At 46.7% G+C, this 11,312-nt stretch overlaps 1 protein-coding gene across 3 annotated transcripts in view; it reads right to left on the bottom strand.

Moving 5' to 3' along the window:
• Window positions 1–6,877, bottom strand: part of Sf3b1 (splicing factor 3b subunit 1) — a 47,550-nt gene extending 40,673 nt beyond the window's left edge. For 2 of the 3 annotated variants that reach the window (XM_023712390.1, XM_004628608.2), the window contains exon 1: window positions 6,731–6,848. In XM_023712390.1, the coding sequence (XP_023568158.1) occupies window positions 6,731–6,758 (28 nt within the window). In that variant the 5' untranslated portion in view covers window positions 6,759–6,848. Of the gene's footprint in view, window positions 1–6,730 lie in introns of all 3 variants that reach the window. The other variant, XM_004628607.3, reaches the window with a different exon arrangement.
• Window positions 6,878–11,312: the final 4,435 nt, after the last annotated feature.

Genomic DNA, 11,312 nt, shown 5'->3' with positions numbered 1-11,312 from the left:
CCCGCCCCCTGGTGGGCTGAGCTGGCCACACACACACAAAATAAATAAATAAATAAATTTTAAAAAAAAATAAATAAAACTATTTCGGGAAGCAGGTAAACTTGCTAGGATACAGTACATATTTACTGCCATTAAAATCATGGCTGGAGGGAAGCCTTTGTTAGACTTCCCTCCAGCTGCTAGTACAAACTAAACCTGAAGTATGATTTCAAGACCTAGAACCAGTCATTTTCTCAGTGCCTCCCATGCATGGGATCCTGGAATCCTGACTGCAGCAGCAACAGCGGGAACCCGAGAGAAAATGGAGGTGCTGTGTAATTTTCACACCTTCTTCCCTTTCCCTTCTACAGGACCAAGGCACCAGAACATATAAATTCCAAGGGAAAAAGAGGAGGGACACAGGAGCTGAAAAGATTTAAGATACATCAGTCACCATGTCTGGGCTTTACTAGGAACCTGTTTCAAGAGGAATGGACAAAACCCAAGGCTTCCTAGTATTCTGCTATAGTAATTCCAGGCACAATAATGGTATTGCCTCAGAAGGTCCATGCATTTAGAAATTCAGCAGCATTCATGGAGGAAGTGATATATCTAGGATTTGCTTCAAAATAATGTAAGCTGCGAGGTACTAGTGCACAGACTAAATAAACTGACCATCAATTTATAGCTGCTTAAGGTGCTAAGTCCTGGAGGCTCACTTCACTATTCCACATTCCTGTTTGCAGCTCTAAGTTCTGCATTTCTTTTTCTTTTTTTTTTTTTAATTTTATTTATTTGTGTGTGTGTGAGTGTGTGTGTGTGTGTGTGTGGCCAACTCAGCCCACCAGGGGGCGGGGCTGGCTGGCATGTGGTGCTGGGAGATTGAACCACGGTCCCTGTGCTTTAGCTTTAGCTTGTTCTAAGTAGGTGCTCCAGACCACTGAGCCATCTCACCAGCCCCTGCATTTCTTTTTCAAGCATGCCTTAAATCCAGCTCATCTCATTCTCTCCTCTGGCCCCTTAAAACCACAGCCTGAGTGACCCACCAAAAAAATTCTGTCTTCTCTGAGATGGGATCCTCCATCAAACACAGAAAACTTCTTAGCTCCTTTACACGATAGGGAAGTTCCCCCGAAACACTCAGTCTTATATTAATTTTTTCTCCAAAGATAAAACAGGGCTTATTTTCAGGGGATGTCTTATTTTTCATAACCACCTGCACTGACTCATACATCAAAATTTATTCATTTATTCGTGTACAAAAAATCTACATGTGAGAGTGCAGCAGCAGGGGTCCCCGGTGTGCCAGCCAGCCCCGGAGCATGCTGAGACGGCGATTGAGACTGGGCGTGGTGGCATGAGCCTGCAATCCCAGTGCTTGGGAGGCTAAAAACAGGAGAATCACTATGAGTTCGATCTACATAGTGAGACCCTGTAGGCCCTTAAAAAACAAAACAACAAAAAAAAAAAAAACCCTACATTTATTCAATAGAGTCATGTCATCCTCTTGAACATTGTCATAACTCTCTAAACTCCAAATTCCAGATTGAATGTCTTGAGACTCCATTTCAGGTAGAACCCACGGCTCCCACCTCTAGCAGCAGAGCTGTGCCCAAAAGGGCACTGCTTGTCCATGCGGCCTGCTTGTGATGTACTGGCAATGCAGCTCTGAGCAATTTTATCTAGGAATTCTTCACTCAAGCCCCAATCTCTTGCAGGCTGGGCTTCACATGGTTTCCCTTAAATTTACTGAAAAGACTAAGGCAACAGTAGCAACAAGAATGACTGACAGCTAAGAGTGACTGTCCACACACACAAAACCAATAAAAGTAATAAATTACAGGGGCCAGGGAGATGGCTCAGTAGAATAAGTGCTTCCCTGGCAAGCGCAAGGGCCTGAGTTCAATCCCTGGTTCTGCAAAAAAAAAAAAGTAATAAATTACAGGTCACACCTTTAATCCCATCACTTGAGGCGCTGAGGCAGGAGGAAATTGCGAGTTCAAGATAGGCCTGGGCTGCAAAAGGAACTCAAGGCCAGCCTGAACTGCCTACATATATATATGTACGTATGTTTATGTATATTTGTATATATATATATATATATATATATATACACACACATATAGAGAGAGAGAAATAGAGAAATAGAATAGATAAGGGAAAGATAGACTGATCTAACCTACTGTATTTTAAAGTGAAACCAAAGCTTGGACTCTTAAGAGAAACAGCTGATACAGCCTTCTAACTGCTCCTCACCAACCCTTCTGTACTGACTTCTCCCCAACACTTTCATTCTGTGCCTCAGATACTGCTAAGCACAATGTGTAGCACTTCCTCCACATGGAACTTTCTTAGATTTTCAACATTCTAGCTCCTCTTCACTTCATTTTACAGAGATTTATATATGTTACAGAGATACAGGCCTCACTGACCCTTTTGCTCTGATCCACAAATGCTACCTTTTCCTGCCCAGCCAGGAGCAACTGGTGAACAAGTATTTCTCAAGTAGTACTATCGCTCCTAAAGACACCCCCACAGGATAACTATCCCAGTGACACTGATAGATCAATTCCCAAGCTACAGTTAGAAATCTGTCACTTTTTCCTTTTATTTTAGTCCCAACACTCACACCACAAGTCTGTACAACCAAGACAACAACTGCACTGGAAAACAAAAATCACAAAAGATGGACAATAACAAAATTATACCTTCCCAGCCATTCCTGAAGCAAAGAATAAAATTAATTAATTAAAAAATAAAAAAATTCAGCTTTGTGATATCCTAAATTTTCCAATTCAAGGGACTGACACCAAAACAAACCAATACTGGGGCTTCTGGTTAAAGTATCTTCCCTGTCAACACTGATCAGTGTATTTCCTTAACTGTCAAAATCAGTAGTTAAAGGGCTGGCCAAATAGTTCAGCAGATTAAAGGCCTAAGGGCTGGGGATTCATTCCCCAGGCCTGCTGTGCTGTTGCCCCAGCCCCCCCATGGCCGGAGACAGCAATTGAGACTGAGCATGGTGGCTCGCACCTGTAATCCCAGCTCTTGGGAGGCTGTAAACAGGTGGATCACTATGAGTCCCATATAGTAGTGAGACCTGGAACACCCTGTAGACCCTTTCCTAAAGTACAAAAATAAAAAAATAAAGATCATCAGTTATCTCAAGAACTGCTAGATGGCTGGATTACACAATTCATAAGTGTACACATCTGTGCTCTCTTTGGCAGCACACACGTAAGTATACACATTTGACAACATGCAGAAAAGAACCAAAAGATTTTTATTTTAACGTTTAGTTCTTTTAGTCCTTCAATCCTGGAAACTGTAAGCCACAATGACCAAGACATTAAAAAATCAAGTAGCTAGGCATACACAAGCATGATAGAACACAACTGTAGGTCAAGCTACTTCAGCACACTGAGACAGGAAGCACTTACGTTCAAGACCAGCCTCCACAACTCTCTGCCTCAAATTTTTTTTCTTTTTTTATTTTAGTACAGGGTCTACTGGGTCTCACTAGGTAAATCCAACTCCTAGTGATCCGCCGCCCAAGAGCTGGGATTACAAACGCATGCCCAGTCTCAATCCTGCCCCATCGGCAGGGATGACATGGTGCGCCAGGGATCGAACCAGGGCCAATGTGTCTGCCTAAGCAAGCACTTTAATCCACTGAGCTATCTGGCAGGCTCCCCGCCTCAAAATTTTTAAAGGGAGGGGAGGAGAGAAATGGTCAGTGTTAGAGCTGGAAGGGAAATAGTTAGGGCTTGCTCTTTTCATGAAGTTTTAAAAATACAACCGTTAAGGGCCGGCCAGAAACCGTTAAAGGCAGAGCGCAGCAGCTGGGGTTTGATCCCAGGTGTGCTGTGCCAGCCCCACCCCTGGAGCACTCTGAGACGTTGACTGAGACTGCGCATGGTGGTGCGCACCTACAATCCCAGTAGTTGGGAGGTTGAAAACAGGAGAATCACTACGAGTTCAATCTACATAGTAAGACACTGTAAAGCCTATACCCAATAAATTTTTTTTAAAAATCCCGTCATGTATTAACCTTTAAAGGCACTGATTAAATAAGTGAGCGCCCGCTATGTACCAGGTACTGGTGATACTGAGGTATAATTTCTGTATCCAACAGTCTCAGAGTAGATGAGAAAACCCTCACAAAATAGGCCACTCTAAGTACTAGAAAACAAAGATTTATACTGAATGTAGAATATAACAATGTTTTTATGCTATCACTTAACTCATACGAATTGACTAATCCCAAATAAAAGGCAATTTTGACCAATGAACTACAACCAAGCAAAGCTTTTAGCTGGGCATCTAAAATTCAGGAAAACTGATCAAAACTTAATTTTCCCTGACCAAGGATTTGTTACACTGAAGATACTAATCAACAATTCTGGGGTTCAATCCCCTGCATGCTGTGCCCTGCCTCTGGGGCATGCTGAGATGGCAACTGAGACTGTGTCTAGTGGTACGTGCCTGTAATCCCAGTGCTTGGGAGACTGAAAACAGGAGAATAACTAGAGACCGCTCTGTATAATAAGACCCTGCAGACCCTGTACTGAATACAAAGAAAAAAAAAAAAAATAGCCCTAAACACCTAAATGAACAATCTACTCCTGAGTGAGCAAGCAGAGCAACATCTTTGTACTCTCTCATTCTGCAAAAGATATATTCAAAGTGATCTGAAGACAAACAACACAGCCTAACAGTATGTAATAACGGAATGTTGGAAACATGCCAAATGCCCATAAATTGGTGAGTTCAAGGCCAGTCTAAACTAGCAATTGACAAAAATGTGGGTTTTTAAAAAATACAATGAGTACTACTCTACCATAAAGAAGGATAAGCGTAGGCAGGGGATATAGCTCAGCAGCACAATGCCTGCTTGACAAGCACAAGATTATGAGTTTGAGTCCTAGTATCACAAAAAAAAAAAAAAAAAGGATAAGACTGAGACATTTCTAGGTAAATAGACGCACTTTAAGACCACACTTTTAAGTGAAATAAATCAGACACGTGTAAATACCATGTTTCTGTGGTGTAAGCAACTGAAAGTGTATAAATAAGGACCAAAACGACCAGGTGTGGTGGCTCACATACCTAATCCCAGCACTTGGGAGACTGAGGCAGAAGGATCGTTTTAACTTCGAGACCAGCCTGGGCTACAAAGTGCGCTCAAGACCAGAGTGAACCCGGTCGAGAGAGAGAGAGAGAGAGAGAGAGAGAGAGAGAGAGAGAGAGAGAGAGAGAGAACGGACCAACATACGTAATAAGTATCCTGAAATAGGAAGAACATGTTCAAATGGAAAGAACAAGGGAGTTGTTGGGAGAACGAAAGGAAACCTTAAAAAAAAAAATGGAAACAAAGCTTTTGTAAATGGGAGGGGAAAACTAAAGGGAGGCTAGGGGAAAGGGTAAAAAAAGAAAAAATAGCATCCTAGTTTGCTTCCTGTTTAAAAAAAAAAAAAAAATACGGCCTAAAAACTCTCCTAGGTTTAAAAAGCGTTGGACTTTAGGAGCCTGTCCATCCCAGCACAAGGGCGGCTAAAGCAGACCGCTGCAAGTTTGCAGCCAGCCAGAACCAAACAGTTCGAAGCCAGCCTAAACTACACAGCAAGACCCTTTCTCAAAAATAAAGCGCTGGACTTCAGTTCCTCTGGGTGTCTCAAATACACAAAGCCATTCACCTTCCGGCCCTCACTTACCTTTCCAGATTCACCCGCTAGTCCCCTCCTTGCTTGCACCCACTCTTCCTGCCAAAGCGCGCTACTCCAGCGCACCTTGCACGACTCACTGCCTTGTTACAAGATGTTCTCTCGGGCTCGAAAGTCCTCCCCTAATTTAAAACGGACTGATCCTTTCAGAGCAGAGACACGTCACCTCCTCTGAAATTAACTCTAAGCATATATTAATCACTCCGTTACCAAGAACACGTCGCTCTGACTTCTATTTATGCACTCATTCGGCTGCAGAAGAGAACTGGGATATCCACGCACAGTTATTTCCGCCGTCAGATTTGACAGCCTTGATCCGCTACCTTTCACAAACTAATCCCAAGCCGCACGCCTAGCGACTCTCGTTCCTGGCAGCCGCGGGTTCAGGGTCAGCACTGGACTCCAAGAAGTCGACCCAAGCCGTGCCAACCTCCCGAGCGCCGCTTCCCGCCTTCCCCGGACACTCCCGCCCGGACTCCGGTGCGTTCCCAGCACCCTCCTACGTTGATACTCACAGCAGCTCAATAACCTTAAAAGCTTGTCACTGACAACACTTAAGTGTTTTCCCTTTCCCGCCCGCTGCCCCAAGAATCAGCCTCCAAACCAAGAGCCCAACACGGTAGCGGAAGTAATCGCGGGAGGAAAAGGGCAGCTATCCCGGCCGAATCACCCCGGCAGCCGTGACCCCGCAGCCCAGCGCCGGGCTGCCCACCCCGACACCCGCGAAGGCGGCCCTCCTGCCCCCGCACCGCCCCGACTTCCGTCCGGGCCCCCTGCCCGGACCGCCCAGGAGGGCCCGTGGCCAGCCACGAGAAGCAGGGCTGAAGCGGCGGCGCCAGCTCGGAACAAAGCGCCCGTCGCGGCGACTGAGGAGGACGCCATTACGTGGGGCTGCGGCCCGCACCGCCCACACCCGCGCAGGGACCGGACCCTTCGGGGAGAGGCCCCGAGAAAGGGCGCGGGCTCAAGAGGGCGGTGTCCAGGCGAACCGGCCCCGAAGGCGGCGCGGAAGCCGGGCAGAAGCGTACCTTCGTGAGTCTTGGCGATCTTCGCCATTTTGTCCACTCCAACACACAGACGGAACTGGCGCTCCCCACCACTTCCGCTCGCCGCCGCCGCCGCCGCGCAGAAAAATAGCTGACGGCTGCGCTGTGCGCCTGCGCCGAGCGGGAGCGCGCGCGCCGTGACGCACCACGTGACCGGCAAACGCCCGGATGGGGGGCGCGGTGTATTGTGGGTGTGGGTGGTCCTCGCTGCGGGCGGGGCATTTGGTGAAGTTGTGAGGCTTTCTGTGGAGACGGACGCGATTCCACGGCACAGGGCACTGGCTGGGGGCACTGCGCGTAGGACACAGACCCGGAAGGCGCCCGGGCCACAGGAGCTGATCTGAGTGCCGACGCTTAGCCACGGATACGCTCAGAGCCCTCCATCTCTTGCGCTGGGGTTCAAGGTCGTGTTTCTCCAATAGTTGTCTGCCCCTTGGCTAGGAGTGTGGTTTACAAGTTCAATTTGCCAGTATTCGAATCTCACAAACAGTGCGCTGAGGCCTGCAAGAGTTGATAATCTCATTAAAGAAATGAAAGAGGGAAAGACAGATAATAGGAAAAAATGAGAAAAACTAGAGTGAGAGCAAATAGACACAGTGCAAGGTGACAGTGACCCAGTTGCACAGCAAGAACTTGGTGGGTTCTTGGAAATCTTCGAAATGCCTCTGTACATCGTAGAAGTCGTTCCTCAACCAGACTACTGCGACCTGGGATCTTTTCCCGGAAGAGCGAAGGATAATCTTTAACAGCAGAGCAAAGGAAATTGGGTCTAAGACGCAGCCTAGATAAAAAGGAGTCAAGAGTAGAGCCATCAAAATAGTTTACCTCTCTCGTTTAGCATCAGTAAAGAATCCACTTGATAAAATTTTTAACTGCTTAATTTGACCTTGATAATTAGTACTCAGGGAAAGAAGAAAACAAAACTTCTTGAAGCCTGTTGTGGCACATGCTGTAATCCCAGCACTTGGGAGGCTGAGGCAGGAGGATTGTTGTGAATTCACCAGCCTGGGCTACAAAGTGGGCTCAAGGCCAGCCTGAATTGCATAGTGAGACCCTGTCACAAAAAAGACAATAATTGGGGCTGGGGAAATGGCTCAGTGGAATAAGTGCTTCCCTGGCAAGCGTAAGGGCCTGAGTTCAATCCCTGGTTCTGAAAAAAAAAAAAAAAAAGATAATAATAAAAGGAACATGCCAGTAGTACCAGCATTGTGGAAGCTGATGCAGGAAGATTGAAAGTTTTAGCCCAGCCTAGGCAACCTGATGACATAACAAAATCCTATCTCAAAATGATAAAAAGGACTGGGGATGCCCCTCAGTGTATAAATCCTAGTTTCAATCCCCAGTGCTACCATATAAAACAATAGGAGAGAATAATAAAGAAGAATTAGAGGGGCTGGGGATATAGCTCACTGTAAAAGCTTCTTGCTTATTCCCTTTCTTCCACTGTCTCATTTGTGTGGTGCTGGAGACTGAACCTACACTTTTTACATGATTGAGACTACTGTGTAAAAAGGAAACGAGATGTCTGTGGACAGGGACCCTGTAAGTTGCCTGGACCCCTCCAGTCCTCTTCATCAGAGCAGAAGGTGAGGGCTTTGGCAGGCCCAGCCCCTCCCTGAAAGTGGAGACAGTCACTCCTGCATGCCCTGAGTCAGGCCCATCTGCTGGCTAATGCACAGCGCAGGGCCTGGCATAGTCACATGCCCAGTGTCCAGTTCACCAGGCCTTGTCTGGCCCCAGGTTTTCCCCTTGGACAAATTGGGTGTCCTTAAAGCATTGCCAGTTGCAACAACTATCATTTTGGTCTGTTTTGATTGTTTGTTTCTCTCCACCCTTCTTTCATCCTCATCTGGATCCTGCTTGCTGGACACGGGAAAGGCCAGGCCCAAGATCACAGGATCTTCATTAAAGAGATGAGAAAGGCCCGTGACCCCCAAAGAGACAGGAGGAGACATGAGAACAGGATCATCAACTGTATGAGTTTCTTCTTCCCCTTGAGATCATCCTAAATACCATAGTTTCTGGGGGGTTTTCAAGGGAAAAGGGGCATAAAAGCCTGAATATAAGTGATATCACTCTACCTTCTATGCTTTATGCAGAAGTGACTAAACTGCTGTGCAGGCTGGCCTTGATCTCACAGCGATCCTCCTGCCTCAGCCTCCCAAGTGCTGCACCACGCCCAGCCTAGACTTCCCTTTGGTGCCCATCACTCGTCACTTCTTAGCTCATATTGGACCCAAATTGTATTGCAATAAAAGATAAATTGTTAGAGACTGGTAGATCCTGGGCTGTATGGGATTAAGTAACAGAACAAGAGACCCCTGGCCACGTTGAAAAAGCTCCTATTCACAACACTCCCTATCCCAGAGCAATGACACCCTCAACCTAGAGAGCAAACAGTTCTTTTAATTAGCAAGATCTACTGTCTTTGTTCTCACTTTTTACCAGAGCTTTTGTACCCCCTGGTTCTTGCAACTCCAGGATCTGTGGAAAGCCCAGTAAATATCGGTGCTCCTGAGAAAAATCTTTGTTTTAGCTCCAAAGAGAGCGCTGGCCTTCCTGAACTCCCCAAAACATGTTTCTTGTCTCTTTTATTTAAGCCTTCACAGTAACTCGTTTTAGGAGATTGGTGGCTAGGCCAAGTCCCTTGTAAAAGACAAAGGCAGAGTGCCTAGGGCTCCAACTAGCTACATGTGTGGAGCCTGTGGGGGGAGAGAAGGCTCAGCCTGGGATCCTTCCAGGGTGTCCCTCATGGAAGGATGCAGACCATTGACCTCCCAGAGCCGCCACTGTGAGACTCAGTTGAGCTACCAGTCGTCTCTGGGAACACAAGCAGCACTGATGCCTTCCTATCCATCTTTTTTCCTTAGAACCCTCCCTACATTGTGCCCCACTATGACTCCTTCTGGGCCAATTATTACCAATTTTAAGGATATGAGCTAAGGGTGAGGTTACTGGGATCTTCAGGGAGTTTCACCTGATGTGTTGGCTCACTCACCCCTTTGGGAGAAGGATGGAGCCCACCCAAGGACTTGCTTAGGAACTCCCAAGAGGTCAGGGCAGAGCCCCCACCCTGAGCTTCTTCAGCCACTTGGAAACAGAAAGCTCTTAAGAGGTCGGGGAGGAGCCCCTCAGAGAGACACCCTCAAGCTGTTGAACCCAGGCGATCAGGGTGGAGCCCTTTTTGGAAGTCCCTTAGAAGCAGACTCATGATTCTGCTATTTCAGCCTCCCCAGCACTGGTATTACAGGTGCACACCACCATGCCCGGTTTTGGTGGCTGGCTCGGCCCAAGCCAGCATGGCATGAGGTACCATGGATTGAACTCAGATCTTTGCCCTTGCCAGGCAGGCACTTAGACTGCTGAGCTATCTCTCCTGCCCACATGCCACCAATTTGAAAGTTATCTTTGCTCTTTAAACCAGTTTAAGAGAAGCATCAGAATAGTGGGGTAGTAAGCTGCAGGGAAAGAGCCTTAGAGTTGCCTTACAGACACTGGAATATAGCAACATGAGGAAGATAAGAAGGAGGGAAGTGGGTCCACTGGGCTCAGGAAAGGGCTGAAGTGAAAACTGAAGCCCATAGAGAGAGTGAAGAGAGAAACTCTAAGGAAGAAGAAAGAGGTCGCCCTTAGAGCTTTCTCCCCGCCTCAGGACTCCCTGCTCAAGAGGAGTGGTTGGCCTGCTTTTTTTTTTTTTTTTTTTTTTTCTTTTTTCTGCAGAACTGGAGATTGAACTTAGGCCCTTGTGCTTGCCAGGGAAGTGCTTATTCTACTGAGCCATCTCCCCAGCCCCAAGAGGAGTGGCTGAAACCTGTGGAAACACAGTGACTGCTGGCAACCCCAGAGACCTCCACAGAGAATGTAGCAGTGGAGAAGAACAGCAGATATGGAGGGCTGCACTAGCTGGGGGTGAATGCTGAGGGCTGTCATCCAGCGATCCTACAAGCACATGATTAGCAGGAATCCATCTGGAGGAGCCAGCCCAGCTCAGAACTCACTGTGGCTGCTGGCGCCATCCAGTGGCTGCCAGCTGGGCTTAGGCCTGCAGAGTGCACTGATGGCTGCAGGCCAAATGAGCTTGGTCTCTGCCAGAAGGTGCGGGCTCACTGAGGTTGTCCAGTGCCACTCACTACAGCTGGCTTGCTGGGATAGATCAACACTGATTGGACTTTGACTTCACAAATAATTGTGTACCAGTGACAGAAGTACAGATAAACCTGGAAGTGGACATTTCCTCCCATCTTGTTTTTTGTTGTTTTTTTTTTTTTTTTCATTTTTTCTTGCTTTTTGTCTTTGTTTCTTATTTTTGCTTTTATCTCCTGCATTGTTTGACTTAGTTTTTCTGTGAGTGTGAATGTGGCTTCTAGCCTCTTTGTGACTGTTCTGTTCTGTTCTTTTTTTCTCTTTGTTCTCTTTCCCTCTGGTCTTCTACACCAATTTCACAAAGTTAGCATGATACCACCTTGCTGCTGATTGTCTCCACTTCTTCAACATCTCTGTTTTTTCCAACAGCTCTTTTAAATTTTTTTTTTTTTTTTTTTTTTTTTTTTTGCGGAACCAGGGA

The sequence above is a fragment of the Octodon degus genome, unplaced genomic scaffold (assembly GCF_000260255.1).
Source record: "Octodon degus isolate 3935 unplaced genomic scaffold, OctDeg1.0 scaffold00025, whole genome shotgun sequence".
NCBI classification, from domain to species: Eukaryota; Metazoa; Chordata; class Mammalia; order Rodentia; family Octodontidae; genus Octodon; species Octodon degus.
This window is presented reverse-complemented; position numbering and strand designations above follow the sequence as displayed.